The sequence below is a fragment of the Nerophis lumbriciformis genome, linkage group LG21 (assembly GCF_033978685.3).
Source record: "Nerophis lumbriciformis linkage group LG21, RoL_Nlum_v2.1, whole genome shotgun sequence".
Classification (NCBI taxonomy): Eukaryota; Metazoa; Chordata; class Actinopteri; order Syngnathiformes; family Syngnathidae; genus Nerophis; species Nerophis lumbriciformis.
In genome coordinates, this window is record NC_084568.2 from 38,996,793 (window position 1) to 39,018,478 (window position 21,686).

The 21,686-nt window shown below is 40.9% G+C and overlaps 1 protein-coding gene across 1 annotated transcript in view; it reads left to right on the forward strand.

Moving 5' to 3' along the window:
• The window catches only part of adcy2b (adenylate cyclase 2b (brain)), a 281,820-nt gene that overhangs the window by 93,540 nt on the left and 166,594 nt on the right, over nt 1–21,686 (forward strand). The window contains exon 5 of the mRNA XM_061982391.2: nt 11,889–12,086. Within this exon, the coding sequence (XP_061838375.2) occupies nt 11,889–12,086 (198 nt within the window). The remainder of the gene's footprint in view (nt 1–11,888; nt 12,087–21,686) is intronic.

A 21,686-nucleotide genomic window follows, 5' to 3' on the forward strand; every position in this document is an offset into this window, starting at 1 on the left:
GGCGGACTCAGGTCCATGCGGACCTGAGTCCGCTTTCCCACAATATAAACAGCGTACCTGCCCAATCACGTTATAACTGTAGAATGATGGAGGGCGAGTTCTTGGTTTCTTATGTGGGTTTATTGTTAGGCAGTTTCATTAACGTCCTCCCAGCGCGGCAACAACACACAACAACAGCAGTCACGTTTTTGTCTACCGTAAAGCAATCCGTCTGCCGTAAACAGCAATGTTGTGACACTCTTAAACAGGACAATACTGCCATCTAGTGCATTTGATGAAAGCACTTTTGTGCATGCCACACAGCAATGCATCATCAGAGAGGGTGTTCAGCATGGTTCGAAAAATAGTGACAGAGAATAGAACAAGGATGGACTATTCAACTCTTAACTCAACAATGAGTAGATGAGTGTTATGTGTAAATAAATAAACACTGAAATTCAAGTATTTATTTTATATATATATATATATATATATATATATATATATATATATATATATATATATATATATATATATATATATATAAAATTAAAAAAAAGTCAAGTATTTCTTGTATATATATGTATATATGTGTATGTATATATATACACAGGTAAAAGCCAGTAAATTAGAATATTTTGAAAAACTTGATTTATTTCAGTAATTGCATTCAAAAGGTGTAACTTGTACATTATATTTATTCATTGCACACAGACTGATGCATTCAAATGTTTATTTCATTTAATTTTGATGATTTGAAGTGGCAACAAATGAAAATCCAAAATTCCGTGTGTCACAAAATTAGAATATTACTTAAGGCTAATACAAAAAAGGGATTTTTAGAAATGTTGGCCAACTGAAAAGTATGAAAATGAAAAATATGAGCATGTACAATACTCAATACTTGGTTGGAGCTCCTTTTGCCTCAATTACTGTGTTAATGCGGCGTGGCATGGAGTCGATGAGTTTCTGGCACTGCTCAGGTGTTATGAGAGCCCAGGTTGCTCTGATAGTGGCCTTCAACTCTTCTGCGTTTTTGGGTCTGGCATTCTGCATCTTCCTTTTCACAATACCCCACAGATTTTCTATGGGGCTAAGGTCAGGGGAGTTGGCGGGCCAATTTAGAAGAGAAATACCATGGTCCGTAAACCAGGCACGGGTAGATTTTGCGCTGTGTGCAGGCGCCAAGTCCTGTTGGAACTTGAAATCTCCATCTCCATAGAGCAGGTCAGCAGCAGGAAGCATGAAGTGCTCTAAAACTTGCTGGTAGACGGCTGCGTTGACCCTGGATCTCAGGAAACAGAGTGGACCGACACCAGCAGATGACATGGCACCCCAAACCATCACTGATGGTGGAAACTTTACACTAGACTTCAGGCAACGTGGATCCTGTGCCTCTCCTGTCTTCCTCCAAACTCTGGGACCTCGATTTCCAAAGGAAATGCAAAATTTGCATGGTTGGGTGATGGTTTGGGGTGCCATGTCATCTGCTGGTGTCGGTCCACTCTGTTTCCTGAGATCCAGGGTCAACGCAGCCGTCTACCAGCAAGTTTTAGAGCACTTCATGCTTCCTGCTGCTGACCTGCTCTATGGAGATGGAGATTTCAAGTTCCAACAGGACTTGGCGCCTGCACACAGCGCAAAATCTACCCGTGCCTGGTTTACGGACCATGGTATTTCTGTTCTAAATTGGCCCGCCAACTCCCCTGACCTTAGCCCCATAGAAAATCTGTGGGGTATTGTGAAAAGGAAGATGCAGAATGCCAGACCCAAAAACGCAGAAGAGTTGAAGGCCACTATCAGAGCAACCTGGGCTCTCATAACACCTGAGCAGTGCCAGAAACTCATCGACTCCATGCCACGCCGCATTAACGCAGTAATTGAGGCAAAAGGAGCTCCGACCAAGTATTGAGTATTGTACATGCTCATATTTTTCATTTTCGTACTTTTCAGTTGGCCAACATTTCTAAAAATCCCTTTTTTGTATTAGCCTTAAGTAATATTCTAATTTTGTGACACACGGAATTTTGGATTTTCATTTGTTGCCACTTCAAATCATCAAAATTAAATGAAATAAACATTTGAATGCATCAGTCTGTGTGCAATGAATAAATATAATGTACAAGTTACACCTTTTGAATGCAATTACTGAAATAAATCAAGTTTTTCAAAATATTCTAATTTACTGGCTTTTACCTGTATAGTAATTGTGTTTAACACAAGGAGGTGTCGCGGGGGTTAGAAAAATAGAACAGCACCCTTGTGGCTGCGCTAGTTAGCTCAGCAGCCAAAAGCGCTGCAGGCTAATAGCGATAGCAAGCCCGGATTGTTTTTTTGTGTGTTTTATTGGTATTGTCGTACATTTGTCTTCTATACGCGACTATTTGTGCTGATGCACCGCTTCAATGTACCCGTTGAAATGATGCCCTGAGGTGATGCAATCATTGGAAGAAACACAAACCATAAAAAAAATGACAATAAAGAATCTTTAAAGTCCTGCAAGACAGCACTTTAAAGTCACTAAGCAGTTGCTGTCTGATGAAGATGTTAGAAATACTTGATTGTCCTTGTCACACTTTCATGTAAACACAAGAACTGACTCAGACAAAGGAGTTTGGGGATAAACTCCTATCAATGATGTTTGTATTTATTTGTAAGGTTGCAGCTTGTTGAAAAAGTGCAGACATGCTGCCTTGGGACCTCGCTACATTTGTGAGAGTAGTATGCATGTCTTTGTCCCATGGTGCTGCCGTGTAATGGCTGCAGAAGCCGGAGTGGATGAAGAGGGAGTTAATTGTTCTGGCTGCAAACACAATGCATTAGAACATTAGAAAAGACATGGCACGCTGTGGAGGAAAGTGGCTTTTTAAAAGTCAACATATGAGCAGACACCGCCATTTGCTTTTTGTAGGATTCGCTTGTTGTCATTTTTTAAAAATACCACTTTTTAGTAGGATGAACACACCATGGCGACGCAGTACGGCTGCAAAATAAAACACTAACGTCGGTATTGGATCCAAATAAAATACCAGTCGGTATTAGATCAAGTCGGAGCGGACAGTAAAAGTCCAATCAAAGGCAACGAGAGCCTTCCAGTCAAAACAGGCCCAGAGCTTAATACGACCACCACCCTGCTTGACGGTAGGAATGGTGTTCCTGGGATAAAAGGCCTCACCTTTTCTCCTCCAAACATATTGCTGGGTATTGTGGCCAAACAGCTCACTTTTTGTTTCATCCGACCACAGAACTTTCCTCCAGAAGGTCTTATTTTTGTCCATGTGATGTCAGATGAAACCACAATAGTATTAGGGTTAGGTTAAACCCTAACCCTGAATAAAAATGTATTCCTCCTCCCAATTGTTCAATTTCCAATTTCAGTCATTATTGATGTATTTTGCATAGTTTTCTGTTTGTACATCAATTATTATACTCAGTCAAATGTGTTTTTTTTCTGTGTGCCTCCAACAGAATATTTGGATGTACATTGTTTCCTTTTGAACTTTTTTTTTGAGTTTTTAACAGACCCTTTGGAAAGGATTCAAAAACATAAGCCAAGGTGCCGCATGTGGATCCTTAGTAGTGTCCTATTGTGCATCCTTAGTAGTGTCCGATTGTGTATCCTTAGTAGTGTCCTATTGTGCATCGTTAGTAGTGTCCTATTGTGCATCCTTAGTAGTGTCCTATTGTGCATCCTTAGTAGTGTCCTATTGTGCATCCTTAGTAGTGTCCTATTCTACATGTGCATCCTTAGTAGTGTCCTATTGCGCATCCTTAGTAGTGTCATATTGCGCATCCTTAGTAGTGTCATATTGTGCATCCTTAGTTGTGCCCTATTGTGCATCCTTTGTTGTGTCCTATTGTGCATCCTTAGTAGTGTCCGATTGTGCATCCTTAGTAGTGTCCTATTGTGCATCCTTAGTAGTGTCCTATTCTACATGTGCATCCTTGGTAGTGTCCTATTGTGCATCCTTAGTAGTGTCCTATTCTACATGTGCATCCTTAGTAGTGTCCTATTGCGCATCCTTAGTAGTGTCATATTGTGCATCCTTAGTAGTGTCCTATTGTGCATCCTTAGTAGTGTCCTATTGTGCATCCTTAGTAGTGTCCTATTGCGCATCCTTAGTAGTGTCATATTGTGCATCCTTAGTAGTGTCCTATTGTGCATCCTTAGTAGTGTCATATTGTGCATCCTTAGTAGTGTCCTATTGTGCATCCTTAGTAGTGTCCTATTGTGCATCCTTAGTAGTGTCCTATTCTACATGTGCATCCTTAGTAGTGTCCTATTGTGCATCCTTAGTAGTTTCATATTGTGCATCCTTAGTTGTGCCCTATTGTGCATCCTTAGTAGTGTCATATTGTGCATCCTTAGTTGCGTCCTATTGTGCATCCTTAGTAGTGTCCGATTGTGCATCCTTAGTAGTGTCCTATTCTACATGTGCATCCTTAGTAGTGTCCTATTGTGCATCCTTAGTAGTGTCCTATTGTGCATCCTGAGTAGTGTCCTATTGTGCATCCTGAGTAGTGTTCTATTGTGCATCCTTAGTAGTGTTCTATCGTGCATCCTTAGTAGTGTCCTAATGTGCATCCTTAGTCGTGCCCTATTGTGCATCTTTTGTAGTGTCCTATCGTGCATCCTTAGTAGTGCCCTATTTTACATGTGCATCCTTAGTTGTGCCCTATTGTGCATCATTAGTAGTGTCCTATTGTGCATCCTTAGTAGTGTCCTATTGTGCATCATTAGTAGTGTCCTATTGTGCATCCTTAGTAGTGTTCTATTGTGCATCCTTAGTAGTGTCCGATTGTGCATCCTTAGTAGTGTCCTATTGTGCATCCTTAGTAGTGTCCTATTGTGCAACCTGAGTAGTGTCCTATTGTGTATCCTTAGTAGTGTCCGATTGTGCATCCTTAGTAGTGTCCTATTGTGCATCCTTAGTAGTGTCCTATTGTGCATCCTTAGTAGTGTCCTATTCTACATGTGCATCCTTAGTAGTGTCCTATTGTGCATCCTTAGTAGTTTCATATTGTGCATCCTTAGTTGTGCCCTATTGTGCATCCTTAGTAGTGTCATATTGTGCATCCTTAGTAGTGTCCTATTGTGCATCCTTAGTAGTGTCCTATTGTGCAACCTGAGTAGTGTCCTATTGTGTATCCTTAGTAGTGTCCGATTGTGCATCCTTAGTAGTGTCCTATTGTGCATCCTTAGTAGTGTCCTATTGTGCATCCTTAGTAGTGTCCTATTCTACATGTGCATCCTTAGTAGTGTCCTATTGTGCATCCTTAGTAGTTTCATATTGTGCATCCTTAGTTGTGCCCTATTGTGCATCCTTAGTAGTGTCATATTGTGCATCCTTAGTAGTGTCATATTGTGCATCCTTAGTAGTTTCATATTGTGCATCCTTAGTAGTGTCCTATTGTGCATCCTTAGTAGTGTCTGATTGTGTATCCTTAGTAGTGTCCTATTGTGCATCCTTAGTAGTGTCCTATTGTGCATCCTTAGTAGTGTCCTATTGTGCATCCTTAGTAGTGTCCTATTGTGCATCCTTAGTAGTGTCCTATTGTGCATCCTTAGTAGTGTCCTATTGTGCATCCTTAGTAGTGTCCTATTGTGCATCCTTAGTAGTGTCCTATTGTGCATCATTAGTAGTGTCCTATTGTGCATCCTTAGTAGTGTCCTATTGTGCATCCTTAGTAGTGTGCTATTGTGCATCCTTAGTAGTGTGCTATTGTGCATCCTTAGTAGTGTGCTATTGTGCATCCTTAGTAGTGTCCTATTGTGCATCCTTAGTAGTGTGCTATTGGGCATCCTTAGTAGTGTGCTTTTGTGCATCCTTAGTAGTGTCCTATTGCGCATCCTTAGTAGTGTCATATTGTGCATCCTTAGTAGTGTCCTATTGTGCATCCTTAGTAGTGTCCTATTGTGCATCCTTAGTAGTGTCCTATTGTGCATCCTTAGTAGTGTCCTATTGTGCATCCTTAGTAGTGTCCTATTGTGCATCCTTAGTAGTGTCCTATTGTACATCATTAGTAGTGTCCTATTGTGCATCCTTAGTAGTGTCCTATTGTGCATCCTTAGTAGTGTCCTATTGTGCATCCTTAGTAGTGTCCTATTGTGCATTCTTAGTAGTGTCCTATTGTACATCATTAGTAGTGTCCTATTGTGCATCCTTAGTAGTGTCCTATTGTGCATCCTTAGTAGTGTGCTATTGTGCATCCTTAGTAGTGTGCTATTGTGCATCCTTAGTAGTGTCCTATTGTGCATCCTTCGTAGTGTCCTATTGTGCATCCTTAGTAGTGTGCTATTGTGCATCCTTAGTAGTGTGCTATTGTGCATCCTTAGTAGTGTGCTATTGTGCATCCTTAGTAGTGTGCTATTGTGCATCCTTAGTTGTGTCCTATTGTGCATCCTTAGTAGTGTGCTATTGTGCATCCTTAGTAGTGTCCTATTTTACATGTGCATCCTTAGTTGTGCCCTATTGTGCATCATTAGTAGTGTCCTATTGTGCATCCTTAGTAGTGTCCTATCGTGCATCCTTAGTAGTGCCCTATTTTACATGTACATCCTTAGTAGTGTCCTATTGTGCATCCTTAGTTGTGCCCTATTGTGCATCATTAGTAGTGTCCTATTGTGCATCCTTAGTAGTGTCCTATTGTGCATCCTTAGTAGTGTCCTATTGTGCATCCTTAGTAGTGCCCTATTCTACATGTACATCCTTAGTAGTGTCCTATTGTGCATCCTTAGTAGTGTCCTATTGTGCATCCTTAGTAGTGTCCTATTCTACATGTACATCCTTAGTAGTGCCCTATTCTACATGTACATCCTTAGTAGTGCCCTATTCTACATGTACATCCTTAGTAGTGTCCTATTGTGCATCCTTAGTAGTGTCCTATTGTGCATCCTTAGTAGTGTCCTATTGTGCATCCTTAGTAGTGTCCTATTGTGCATCCTTAGTAGTGTCCTATTGTGCAGTGCAGTAGTCCCATGGGATCATGTGCCAGACGTGACTCACATTGCCTTAGTCTTAGTCTTTGGCTCAGGGTGTGCTGCTCTTCTCATTTGAAGTGTATTCATTGTCGGAGGAGTTAATTGTCGGAGGAGTTAATTGTCAGAGGAGTTGATTGTCGGAGGAGTTGATTGTTGGAGGAGTTGATTTTCGGAGGAGTTAATTGTCAGAGGAGTTGATTGTCAGAGGAGTTGATTGTCAGAGGAGTTAATTGTCAGAGGAGTTGATTGTCAGAGGAGTTGATTGTCGGAGGAGTTGATTGTCGGAGGAGTTGATTGTCGGAGGAGTTGATTGTCGGAGGAGTTGATTGTCAGAGGAGTTGATTGTCGGAGGAGTTGATTGTCGGAGGAGTTGATTGTCGGAGGAGTTAATTGTCAGAGGAGTTGATTGTCAGAGGAGTTGATTGTCAGAGGAGTTGATTGTCAGAGGAGTTGATTGTCAGAGGAGTTAATTATCAGAGGAGTTGATTGTCAGAGGAGTTGATTGTCAGAGGAGTTGATTGTCGGAGGAGTTGATTGTCGGAGGAGTTGATTGTCGGAGGAGTTGATTGTCGGAGGAGTTAATTGTCAGAGGAGTTGATTGTCAGAGGAGTTGATTGTCGGAGGAGTTGATTGTCGGAGGAGTTGATTGTCGGAGGAGTTGATTGTCGGAGGAGTTGATTGTCGGAGGAGTTGATTGTCGGAGGAGTTAATTGTCAGAGGAGTTGATTGTCAGAGGAGTTGATTGTCAGAGGAGTTGATTGTCAGAGGAGTTAATTATCAGAGGAGTTGATTGTCAGAGGAGTTGATTGTCAGAGGAGTTAATTATCAGAGGAGTTGATTGTCGGAGGAGTTGATTGTCGGAGGAGTTGATTGTCGGAGGAGTTGATTGTCGGAGGAGTTGATTGTCGGAGGAGTTGATTGTCGGAGGAGTTGATTGTCGGAGGAGTTGATTGTCGGAGGAGTTGATTGTCGGAGGAGTTGATTGTCGGAGGAGTTGATTGTCGGAGGAGTTGATTGTCGGAGGAGTTGATTGTCGGAGGAGTTGATTGTCGGAGGAGTTGATTGTCGGAGGAGTTGATTGTCGGAGGAGTTGATTGTCGGAGGAGTTGATTGTCGGAGGAGTTGATTGTCGGAGGAGTTGATTGTCGGAGGAGTTGATTGTCGGAGGAGTTGATTGTCGGAGGAGTTGATTGTCGGAGGAGTTGATTGTCGGAGGAGTTGATTGTCAGAGGAGTTGATTGTCAGAGGAGTTGATTGTCAGAGGAGTTGATTGTCAGAGGAGTTGATTGTCGGAGGAGTTGATTGTCGGAGGAGTTGATTGTCAGAGGAGTTGATTGTCAGGTGTGATTAATGTGATGTCACCTTGACCGAGACGTCCTAATTGCTGACTTGCAATTGCTTATTTATACATCTAACACATGGCCAGGGAGGAGTCAGTGTGTTAATTAGAGGTGTGTGTGTGTGTGTGTGTGTGTGTGTGTGTGTGTGTGTGTGTGTGTGTGTGTGTGTGTGTGTGTGTGTGTGTGTGTGTGTGTGTGTGTGTGTGTGTGTGTGTGTGTGTGAAAACGCTGACATTGAGCAGAGAAGTGATGCTGTAGCACATTCTTCAGGCTCAGTCTGTCTGCCTGTTGATGTGTTTGTGTCATATTGTTGATGTGTTATATTGTTGATGTGTTTGTCATATTGTTGATGTGTTTGTGTTATATTGTTGATGTGTTTGTGTCATATTGTTGATGTGTTTGTGTCATATTGTTGATGTGTCATATTGTTGATGTGTTTGTGTCATATTGTTGATGTGTTTGTGTCATATTGTTGATGTGTTATATTGTTGATGTGTTTGTCATATTGTTGATGTGTTTGTGTTATATTGTTGATGTGTTTGTGTCATATTGTTGATGTGTTTGTGTCATATTGTTGATGTGTCATATTGTTGATGTGTTTGTGTCATATTGTTGATGTGTCATATTGTTGATATGTTTATGTCATATTGTTGATGTGTTTGTGTCATATTGTTGATGTGTCATATTGTTGATGTGTTTGTGTCATATTGTTGATGTGTTTGTGTCATATTGTTGATGTGTTTGTGTCATATTGTTGATGTGTTTGTGTTATATTGTTGATGTGTTTGTGTCATATTGTTGATGTGTCATTTTGTTGATGTGTTTGTGTCATATTGTTGATGTGTTTGTGTCATATTGTTGATGTGTTTGTGTCATATTGTTGATGTGTTTGTGTTATATTGTTGATGTGTTTGTGTCATATTGTTGATGTGTTTGTGTTATATTGTTGATGTGTTTGTGTCATATTGTTGATGTGTTTGTGTCATATTGTTGATGTGTCATATTGTTGATGTGTTATATTGTTGATGTGTTTGTGTCATATTGTTGATGTGTTTGTGTCATATTGTTGATGTGTTTGTGTCATATTGTTGATGTGTCACATTGTTGATGTGTTTGTGTTATATTGTTGATGTGTTTGTGTCATATTGTTGATGTGTTTGTGTTATATTGTTGATGTGTTTGTGTCATATTGTTGTGTTTGTGTCATATTGTTGATGTGTTTGTGTCATATTGTTGATGTGTTTGTGTCATATTGTTGATGTGTTTGTGTCATAATGTTGATGTGTTTGTGTCATAATGTTGATGTGTTTGTGTCATATTGTTGATGTGTTTGTGTCATATTGTTGTGTTTGTGTCATATTGTTGATGTGTTTGTGTCATAATGTTGATGTGTTTGTGTCATATTGTTGATGTGTTTGTGTCATATTGTTGATGTGTTTGTGTCATATGTGTTTGTTTTATTTAGTGGTGATGTGTTTGTGTCATATTGTTGTGTTTGTGTCATATTGTTGTGTTTGTGTCATATTGTTGATGTGTTTGTGTCATATTGTTGATGTGTTTGTGTCATATGTGTTTGTGTTATTTAGTGGTGATGTGTTTGTGTCATATTGTTGATGTGTTATATTGTTGATGTGTTTGTGTCATATTGTTGATGTGTTTGTGTCATATTGTTGATGTGTTTGTGTCATATTGTTGATGTGTCATATTGTTGATGTGTTTGTGTCATATGTGTTTGTGTCATATGTGTTTGTGTTATTTAGTGGTGATGTGTTTGTGTCATATTGTTGATGTGTTTGTGTCATATTGTTGATGTGTTTGTGTCATATTGTTGATGTGTTTGTGTCATATTGTTGATGTGTTTGTGTCATAATGTTGATGTGTTTGTGTCATAATGTTGATGTGTTTGTGTCATATTGTTGATGTGTTTGTGTCATATTGTTGTGTTTGTGTCATATTGTTGATGTGTTTGTGTCATAATGTTGATGTGTTTGTGTCATATTGTTGATGTGTTTGTGTCATATTGTTGATGTGTTTGTGTCATATTGTTGATGTGTTATATTGTTGATGTGTCACATTGTTGATGTGTTTGTGTCATATTGTTGATGTGTTTGTGTCATATTGTTGATGTGTTTGTGTTATATTGTTGATGGGTTTGTGTCATATTGTTGTGTTTGTGTCATATTGTTGATGTGTTTGTGTCATATTGTTGATGTGTTTGTGTCATATGTGTTTGTTTTATTTAGTGGTGATGTGTTTGTGTCATATTGTTGATGTGTCATATTGTTGATGCGTTTGTGTCATATTGTTGATGTGTTTGTGTTATATTGTTGATGGGTTTGTGTCATATTGTTGTGTTTGTGTCATATTGTTGATGTGTTTGTGTCATATTGTTGATGTGTTTGTGTCATATGTGTTTGTGTTATTTAGTGGTGATGTGTTTGTGTCATATTGTTGATGTGTTTGTGTCATATTGTTGATGTGTTTGTGTCATATTGTTGATGTGTTTGTGTCATATTGTTGATGTGTCATATTGTTGATGTGTTTGTGTCATATGTGTTTGTGTCATATGTGTTTGTGTTATTTAGTGGTGATGTGTTTGTGTCATATTGTTGATGTGTTTGTGTCATATTGTTGATGTGTTTGTGTCATATTGTTGATGTGTTTGTGTCATATTGTTGATGTGTTTGTGTCATAATGTTGATGTGTTTGTGTCATAATGTTGATGTGTTTGTGTCATATTGTTGATGTGTTTGTGTCATATTGTTGTGTTTGTGTCATATTGTTGATGTGTTTGTGTCATAATGTTGATGTGTTTGTGTCATATTGTTGATGTGTTTGTGTCATATTGTTGATGTGTTTGTGTCATATTGTTGATGTGTTTGTGTCATATTGAGGCCCAGCTGTCCTGGTTAGCATGCAAAGCTAGCGAGCCCGGTGCTAAAGTGTCAGGACAGGGCGTCTGGTTCAACATTGGCTGTCAGGTGTAAGGTGAAGAAGTGAAAGTGAAAGTGAAAGTGAAAGTGTGCGTCAGGACAGTTTAGTTTGAAGGCCATCTGTTTCTGAACACCTGCACTGACCTCTGCCATCGGAATAGGATGAAATATCATTATTATTCATAAGTTCATAGTGAAGTAAAAGTAGGTTTGAATCCTCGTGAGAGCAAAGTGGACGCTGCTTCTTACTTGACTTGTACACTGAATGAGAAAGGTGCAGTGTAAAAGAAGTAAACCATCAACACAGTAACATACTGTAAGTAAGTAAAACTTGATTGAATTGAGAGTTTTGGCCACAAACCTTGCGCTGCAATCCTGTGTGAGGAAGAGGAGTTGCAAGTTTGGATCCTTCATCATGTCTTCTTGCAACTTGAGGAAAAGACTTTTGTGTCCAGACAAGAGTCGAAGATCATCTGAGCTGCTTCCAGTCCCAGGCCCTGCTTACAGGCTGGAGTATAGAAATGACTTTTAGATGATCACTAAGTCAGTCAACATGTCGTGGAGAAGTCAAAAGATTGAATGTGAAGTTCTTAAATCCAATTCAAGCTTGTTTGTTTGATGGATAAAATCTGTTTGATTTCTCTTTCTTGCCAGAAGACACAGGACCACCTGACCTTCCTCATCACCGTGCCCACCGCTCTCTTCCTCTTCCTCTCCATCTTCATCCTGGTGTGCATCGAGTCCGTCTTCAAGCGGATGCTCCGCCTCTTTTCTCTCCTTATATGGGCGTGTCTGGTCACCATGGGTTACCTGTTCATGTTCTCGGGAGGGATCCTCAGCCCCTGGGACCAGGTAAGTGTGCTTTATCAGTATCATGCTTCCAACCCCAGAAGGTGCTCACTGTCGCCTTTCAGTTTTTGTTTTTTGAATGACCACACATTGTTATAATTCAGCTTTGTATGTTAAAGTCTTCTATATATTGTGTCCTTAGTTACATTTAAATGTCTTTTTCTTTTTGTTTGTATCAAACTCAATTGTTTTTAACTTCAGGCAAATTGATGCACTTTAAATCTTTTCTGATACAGGCTAAAACACAATGTTAATAAAGTTATTATTTATTAGGGCCCGCATGGCCCATTGCATAAGGACTCCCAAAGGGAGTCCTTATGCAATGGGACATAAGGACCTATTGAATTTGTAAGGTTTTATTCTTTATTATTCCGCCGCCTCTTTGAGCACTAATTTGACCCACTTAACATGCTTCAAAACTCACCATATTTGACCCTCCCATCAGGACCTGCGAAAATTGTCTTTTAATAAAAAAACCGAACCACAAAACTCAAAATTGCGCTCTAGCGCCCCCTAGGAAAAAAAACAACTAGACTGCCTATATCTCCCACTAGGAAGATCGGAGAGACATGAAACAAAAACCTCTACGTAGGTCTGACTTAGACCTAGTTTTCATAATCGTATATCATCGGGCAGAAATCAACAGGAAGTTGGCAATTCCCCCTTCAAAACAAAAAAGTACTAAAAACAGTTACTTTTGCCTCTTTGAGCTGTAATTTGACTCCCTTAACACGCTTCAAAACTCACCAAACTGAACGCACACATCAGGACTGGCAAAAATTGCGATCTAATAAAAAAACCTAACCCCAAATCTCAATATTGCGCTCTAGAGCAATTTTTGAATAAAACAGAGAAAAAAACTGCTGCTCGGAAGGAAAAAAATGACAAAACTGCCTGTAACTCCCACTGGGAAGGTCGGAGAGACATGAAAGAAAAACCTCTCCGTAGGTCTCACTTAGACCTAGTTTTCATAACTGTATATCATCGGGCAGAAATCAACAGGAAGTTGGCAATTCCCCCTTCAAAACAAAAAAGTACTAAAAACAGTTACTTTTGCCTCTTTGAGCTGTAATTTGACCCCCTTAACACGCTTCAAAACTCACCAAACTGAACACACACATCAGGACTGGCAAAAATTGCGATCTAATAAAAAAAACCTAACCCCAAATCTCAAAATTGCGCTCTAGAGCAATTTTTGAATAAAACAGAGAAAAAAACTGCTGCTCGGAAGGAAAAAAATGACAAAACTGCCTGTAACTCCCACTGGGAAGGTCGGAGAGACATGAAAGAAAAACCTCTCCGTAGGTCTCACTTAGACCTACCTTTCATAAATTGACAACCCCCAGCAAAAATCTACAGGAAGTTTGCTATTCCCCCTTCAACACAACATTTTTGTAAAAACCGGTCACCTTTCTTCAAACATTATCTCCTCTGAGCGCGTTTGTTGTTTCGGCTTCAAACTAAAACAGGAGAGAAATTGAACCCTTCTAATTGAAAGTTAGCGAAAGAGTTTTGATACCGGCTCCGGTTTTGATTTTATGACCCTTCAAAGAACCGCTGCGCTGATGCTGCTGTTTTTTCAAAAAGGCTGCTTAAAAGCAGGAAGCACCAGCGTGCCCACACAATGCAGACAAGGTAGGTACACTAAACAAAAGTATTGGGACAATTCGGACTAAAAGTAGACAAAAGTATTGGGACACTTATGACGAAAACTGAACAAAAGTATTGGGACACTTAGGACTACCACTGGACACACGTATTGGGACACCTACACTGGACAAAAGTATTGGGACACTTAGGACTACAACTTGTCAAAAGTATTGGGACACTTGGGACTAAAACTGGACAAAAGTATTGGGACACTTAGGACTAGCACCTGCCAAACACGCGGGCCCGACCAACGCTGCTTGCAGCTTTAATTTGTCTATACAATTGTTATAAGTACACCTCTGCATAACATTGTATCATTATTATCAGATACAGATCAATTTATAATAAATAATAACTTTATTTATAATAAATAATAACTTTATTATAAATTGATCTGTATCTGATAATAATGATACAATGTTATGCAGAGGTGTACTTATAACAATTGTATAGACAAATTAAAGCTGCAAGCAGCGTTGGTCGGGCCCGCGTGTTTGGCAGGTGCTAGTCCTAAGTGTCCCAATACTTTTGTCCAGTTTTAGTCCCAAGTGTCCCAATACTTTTGGCAAGTTGTAGTCCTAAGTGTCCCAATACTTTTGTCCAGTGTAGGTGTCCCAATACGTGTGTCCAGTGGTAATCCTAAGTGTCCCAATACTTTTGTTCAGTTTTCGTCATAAGTGTCCCAATACTTTTGTCTACTTTTAGTCCGAATTGTCCCAATACTTTTGTTTAGTGTACCTACCTTGTCTGCATTGTGTGGGCACGCTGGTGCTTCCTGCTTTTAAGCAGCCTTCTTGAAAAAACAGCAGCATCAGCGCAGCGGTTCTTTGAAGGGTCATAAAATCAAAACCGGAGCCGGTATCAAAACTCTTTCGCTAACTTTCAATTAGAAGGGTTCAATTTCTCTCCTGTGTTAGTTTGAAGCCGAAACGACAAACGCGCTCAGAGGAGATAATGTTTGAAGAAAGGTGACCGGTTTTTACAAAAATGTTGTGTTGAAGGGGGAATAGCAAACTTCCTGTAGATTTTTGCTGGGGGTTGTCAATTTATGAAATGTAGGTCTACGTCAGGCCTACGGAGAGGTTTTTCTTTCATGTCTCTCCGACCTTCCCAGTGGGAGTTACAGGCAGTTTTGTCATTTTTTTTCTTCCGAGGAGCAGTTTTTTCTCTGTTTTATTCACAAATTGCTCTAGAGCGCAATTTTGAGATTTGGGGTTAGGTTTTTTCATTAGATCGCAATTTTTGCCAGTCCTGATGTGTGCGTTCAGTTTGGTGAGTTTTGAAGCGTGTTAAAGTTAAAGTACCAATGATTGTCACACACACACTAGGTGTGGCGAAATTATTCTCTGCATTTAACCCATCACCCTTGATCACCCCCTGGGAGGTGAGGGGAGCAGTGGGCAGCAGCGGTGGCCGCGCCCGGGAATCATTTTTGGTGATTTAACCCCCAATTCCAACCCTTGATACTGAGTGCCAAGCAGGGAGGTAATGGGTCCCATTTTTATAGTCTTTGGTATGACTCGGCCGGGGTTTGAACCCACAACCTACCGATCTCAGGGCGGACACTCTAACCACTAGGCCACTAAGTAGGTCAAATTACGGGGGTCAAATTGCAGCTCAAAGAGGCAAAAGTAACTGTTTTTAGTACTTTTTTGTCTTGAAGGGGGAATTGCCAACTTCCCGTTGATTTCTGCCCGATGATATACAATTATGAAAACTAGGTCTAAGTCAGACCTACGTAGAGGTTTTTGTTTCATGTCTCTCCGATCTTCCTAGTGGGAGATATAGGCAGTCTAGTTTTTTTTTTTCCTAGGGGGCGCTAGAGCGCAATTTTGAGTTTTGTGGTTCGTTTTTTTTTATTAAAAGACCATTTTTGCAGGTCCTGATGGGAGGGTCAAATATGGTGAGTTTTGAAGCATGTTAAGTGGGTCAAATTAGTGCTCAAAGAGGCGGCGGAATAATAAAGAATAAAACCTTACAAATTCAATAGGTCCTTATGTCCCATTGCATAAGGACTCCCTTTGGGAGTCCTTATACAATGGGCCATGCGGGCCCTAATAATTGCTGGGGGTTGTCAATTTATGAAATGTAGGTCTAAGTGAGACCTACGGAGAGGTTTTTCTTTCATGTCTCTCCGACCTTCCCAGTGGGAGTTACAGGCAGTTTTGTCATTTTTCTTCTTCCGAGCAGCAGTTTTTTCTCTGTTTTATTCAAAAATTGCTCTAGAGCGCAATTTTGAGATTTGGGGTTAGGTTTTTTTATTAGATCGCAATTTTTGCCAGTCCTGATGTGTGCGTTCAGTTTGGTGAGTTTTGAAGCATGTTAAGGGGGTCAAATTACAGCTCAAAGAGGCAAAAGTAACTGTTTTTAGTACTTTTTTGTCTTGAAGGGGGAATTGCCAACTTCCTGTTTATTTCTGCCCGATGATGTACAATTATGAAAACTAGGTCTAAGTCAGACCTACATAGAGGTTTTTGTTTCATGTCTCTCCGATCTTCCTAGTGGGAGATATAGGCAGTCTAGTTTCTTTTTTCCTAGGGGGCGCTAGAGCGCAATTTTGAGTTTTGTGGTTCGGTTTTTTTATTAGATCGCAATTTTTGCCAGTCCTGATGTGTGCGTTCAGTTTGGTGAGTTTTGAAGCGTGTTAAGGGGGTCAAATTACAGCTCAAAGAGGCAAAAGTAACTGTTTTTAGTACTTTTTTGTCTTGAAGGGGGAATTGCCAACTTCCTGTTGATTTCTGCCCGATGATATACAATTATGAAAACTAGGTCTAAGTCAGACCTACATAGAGGTTTTTGTTTCATGTCTCTTTGACCTTCCTAGTGGGAGATATAGGCAGTCTAGTTTTTCTTTTTTCCTAGGGGGCGCTAGAGCGCAATTTTGAGTTTTGTGGTTTCGTTTTTTTTATTAAAAGACCATTTTTGCAGGTCCTGATGGGAGGGTCAAATATGGTGAGTTTTGAAGCATGTTAAGTGGGTCAAATTAGTGCTCAAAGAGGCGGCGGAAGAATAAAGAATAAAACCTTACAAATTCAATAGGTCCTTATGTCCCATTGCATAAGGACTCCCTTTGGGAGTCCTTATACAATGGGCCATGCGGGCCCTAATAATTTCTGGGGGTTGTCAGTTTATGAAATGTAGGTCTAAGTGAGACCTACGGAGAGGTTTTTCTTTCATGTCTCTCCGACCTTCCCAGTGGGAGTTACAGGCAGTTTTGTCATTTTTTCTTCTTCCGAGCAGCAGTTTTTTCTCTGTTTTATTCAAAAATTGCTCTGGAGCGCAATTTTGAGATTTGGGGTTAGGTTTTTTTATTAGATCGCAATTTTTGCCAGTCCTGATGTGTGCGTTCAGTTTGGTGAGTTTTGAAGCGTGTTAAGGGGGTCAGATTACAGCTGTTTTTAGTACTTTTTTGTCTTGAAGGGGGAATTGCCAACTTCCTGTTGATTTCTGCCCGATGATATACAGTTATGAAAACTAGGTCTAAGTCAGACCTACATAGAGGTTTTTGTTTCATGTCTCTCCGATCTTTCTAGTGGGAGATATAGGCAGTCTAGTTTTTTTTTTTCCTAGGGGGCGCTAGAGCGCAATTTTGAGTTTTGTGGTTCGTTTTTTTTTTAATTAAAAGACAATTTTCGCAGGTCCTGATGGGAGGGTCAAATATGGTGAGTTTTGAAGCATGTTAAGTGGGTCAAATTAGTGCTCAAAGAGGCGGCGGAATAATAAAGAATAAAACCTTACAAATTCAATAGGTCCTTATGTCCCATTGCATAAGGACTCCCTTTGGGAGTCCTTATGCAATGGGCCATGCGGGCCCTAATAATTGCTGGGGGTTGTCAATTTATGAAATGTAGGTCTAAGTGAGACCTACGGAGAGGTTTTTCTTTCATGTCTCTCCGACCTTCCCAGTGGGAGTAACAGGCAGTTTTGTCATTTTTTTTCTTCCGAGGAGCAGTTTTTTCTCGGTTTTATTCAAAAATTGCTCTAGAGCGCAATTTTGAGATTTGGGGTTAGGTTTTTTTATTAGATCGCAATTTTTGCCAGTCCTGATGTGTGCGTTCAGTTTGGTGAGTTTTGAAGCGTGTTAAGGGGGTCAGATTACAGCTGTTTTTAGTACTTTTTTGTCTTGAAGGGGGAATTGCCAACTTCCTGTTGATTTCTGCCCGATGATATACAATTATGAAAACTAGGTCTAAGTCAGACCTACATAGAGGTTTTTGTTTCATGTCTCTCCGATCTTCCTAGTGGGAGATATAGGCAGTCTAGTTTTTTTTTTCCTAGGGGGCGCTAGAGCGCAATTTTGAGTTTTGTGGTTCGGTTTTTTTATTAGATCGCAATTTTTGCCAGTCCTGATGTGTGTGTTCAGTTTGGTGAGTTTTGAAGCATGTTAAGGGGGTCAAATTACAGCTCAAAGAGGCAAAAGTAACTGTTTTTAGTACTTTTTTGTCTTGAAGGGGGAATTGCCAACTTCCCGTTGATTTCTGCCCGATGATATACAATTATGAAAACTAGGTCTAAGTCAGACCTACATAGAGGTTTTTGTTTCATGTCTCTCCGACCTTCCTAGTGGGAGTTACAGGCAGTCTAGTTTTTTTTTTCCTAGGGGGCGCTAGAGCGCAATTTTGAGTTTTGAGGTTTGGTTTTTTGATAAAAAGTTTTGCCGTATATTACTGATGTGTGTGTAACATTTGGTGAGTTTTGAAGTATGTTAAGGGGGTCAAATTACAGCGCAAAGTTGCGGAAGAATAATAATAATAAATAATAATAATAAAACCTTAGAAATTCAATAGGTCCTTATGTCCCATTGCATAAGGACTCCCTTTGGGAGTCCTTATACAATGGGCCATGCGGGCCCTAATAATAATAAAACCTTAGAAATTCAATAGGTCCTTATGTCCCATTGCATAAGGACTCCCAAAAGGGAGTCCTTATACAATGGGCCATGCGGACCCTAATAAAGTTATTATTTATTATAAATTGATCTGTATCTGATAATAATGATGCAATGTTATGCAGAGGTGTACTTATAACAATTGTATAGACAGATTACAGCGGGTAACAGAACATAATTGAGAGGCACTGCATTATATAGAGCAGGGGTAGGCAACCTCTGGCTCTGGGGCCAGATGTGGCTCTTTAGAAGGCTTCATCTGGCTCTCAGATCAATCTTAGCTGACGTTGCTTAACACCATAAGTCATGAATAATTCAGCTGGTAATCACAGTGTTAAAAATAACCTTCAAAATATAAAACATTCTCATGCATTTTAATCCATCCATCCGTTTTCTACCGCACCTGTTCAAGAAGTATTTTATTTATTATTGGTTAGCTTCAGAATAACAATGTTATTAAAAAGAATAAGAGACTTGTTATACTCTCATTTAGTTGCACAAACCCCGTTTCCATATGAGTTGGGAAATTGTGTTCGATGTAAATATAAACGGAATACAATGATTTGCAAATCATTTTCAACCCATATTCAGTTGAATATGCTACAAAGACAACATATTTGATGTTCAAACTAATAAACTTTATTTTTTTTGCAAATAATAATTAACTTAGAATTTCATGGCTGCAACACGTGACAAAGAAGTTGGGAAAGGGCATGTTCACCACTGTGTTACATGGCCTTTCCTTTTAACAACACTCAGTAAACGTTTGGGAACTGAGGAAACTAATTGTAGAACCATGAAAGTGGAAATCTTTCCCATTCTTGTTTTATATAGAGCTTTAGTTGTTCAACAGTTCGGGGTCTCCGCTGTCGTATTTTACGCTTCATTATGCGCCACACATTTTCGATGGGAGACAGGTCTGGACTGCAGGCGGGCCAGGAAAGTACCCGCACTCTTTTTTTTAACGTAGCCACGCTGTTGTAACGCGTGCTGAATGTGGCTTGGCATTGTCTTGCTGAAATAAGCAGGGGCATCCATGAAAAATACGGCGCTTAGATGGCAGCATATGTTGTTCCAAAAGCTGTATGTACCTTTTGGTGCCTTCACAGATGTGTAAGTTACCCATGCCTTTTTGCAAATAATCATTAACTTTAGAATTTGATGGCAGCAACACGTGACAAAGAAGTTGGGAAAGGTGGCAATAAATACTGATAAAGTTGAGGAATGCTCATCAAACACTTATTTGGAACATCCCACAGGTGTGCAGGCTAATTGGGAACAGGTGGGTGCCATGATTGGGTATAAAAACAGCTTCCCAAAAAATGCTCAGTCTTTCACAAGAAAGGATGGGGCGAGGTACACCACTTTGTCCACAACTGCGTGAGCAAATTGTTGAACAGTTTAAGAACAACGTTTCTCAAAGTGCAATTGCAGGAAATTTAGGGATTTCAACATCTACGGTCCATAATATCATCAAAAGGTTCAGAGAATGTGGAGAAATCACTCCACGTAAGCGGCATGGCCGGAAACCAACATTGAATGACCGTGACCTTCCATCCCTCAGACGACACTGTCTCAAAAACCGACATCAATCTCTAAAGGATATCACCACATGGGCTCAGGAACACTTCAGAAAACCATTGTCAGTAACAACAGTTGGTCGCTACATCTGTAAGTGCAAGTTAAAACTCTACTATGCAAAGCGAAAGCCATTTATCAACAACACCCAGAAACGCCGCCGGCTTCTCCGGGCCCGAGATCATCTAAGATGGACTCATGCAAAGTGGAAAAGTGTTCTGTGGTCTCACAAGTCCACATTTCAAATTGTTTTTGGAAATATTCCACATCGTGTCATCCGGACCAAAGGGGAAGCGAACCATCCAGACTGTTATCGACGCAAAGTTCAAAAGGCAGCATGTGTGATGGTATGGAGGTGCATTAGTGCCCAAGACATGGGTAACTTACACATCTGTGAAGGCACCATTAATGCTGAAAGGTACATACAGCTTTTGGAACAACATATGCTGCCATCTAAGCGTCATCTTTTTCATGGACGCCCCTGCTTATTTCAGCAAGACAATGCCAAGCCACTAGAGATGCGCGGTTTGCGGGCACAACCGCGGAGTCGATCGGGCGGATGAAATTTTAAAAAATTAGATTTTATCCGCGGGTCGGGTCGGGCGGTTGAAATAAAAAAGATTTTAAATAGATTCAGGCGGGTGGCAGTTAAACCAATTGGTAAATATATATACATAGTTAAATGTTGTTACCCACATACGAAAAACGAGCAGGCACCTGCTGCATATGCCACAACAGAAGAAAAAAAAAAAAAGAGATGGACACCTTTACGGAGCGGAGAAGGGACGCCTCGCCGGGGTCCGGGACCGAGGCCCCTGCCCCCGAGAGGGCCCCACCGGGAGCCGTAGCTGAGGCGATCCGCGAGAAGGGCCCGACGCACGTCCAGGGTCACCACCGCGCCCACCGCACCGACACCCCGCCTCGTCCGCCTTCGCCGCGGCCGGCGTCACGCGCAGCAGGTAAGCAGCTTACCTGCCCGCCACCCCCGTGGCCGGGGGCTCGTAACAGGGGTCACTCCGCGCGCTCCGCCCGCGCAGCTTACCTGCCCGCCACCCCTGTTGCCGGGGGCGCGTAACAGGGGTCAGTCCGCGCGCAGTGCGCTCACGAAAGGGGTGGGGCTCACCCTGGTTGATATAGACAGCAGCTAGGACGGTGGCCATGGAAGTCGGAACCCGCTAAGGAGTGTGTAACAACCCACCTGCCGAATCAACTAGCCCTGAAAATGGATGGCGCTGGAGCGTCGGGCCCATATACCCGGCCGTCGCCGGCAGCGAGACGCGCTTGGAGGTGCGCTCAGCGCGGCTCCCATATGATTGCGCACTGGTGTGCGTCTGGGTCGTGACAGCGTGGCACGCGAATGTCTGTGCTGCATTGGATCAGTCTCCTTTCTTTAACAGGCAAAAGCTTTATAACCTCACTAATGCCTTGCATCGTCTATATTAGATATATAACAACGGGCGGGTGCGGTTCTGATCAAATGTTAGATC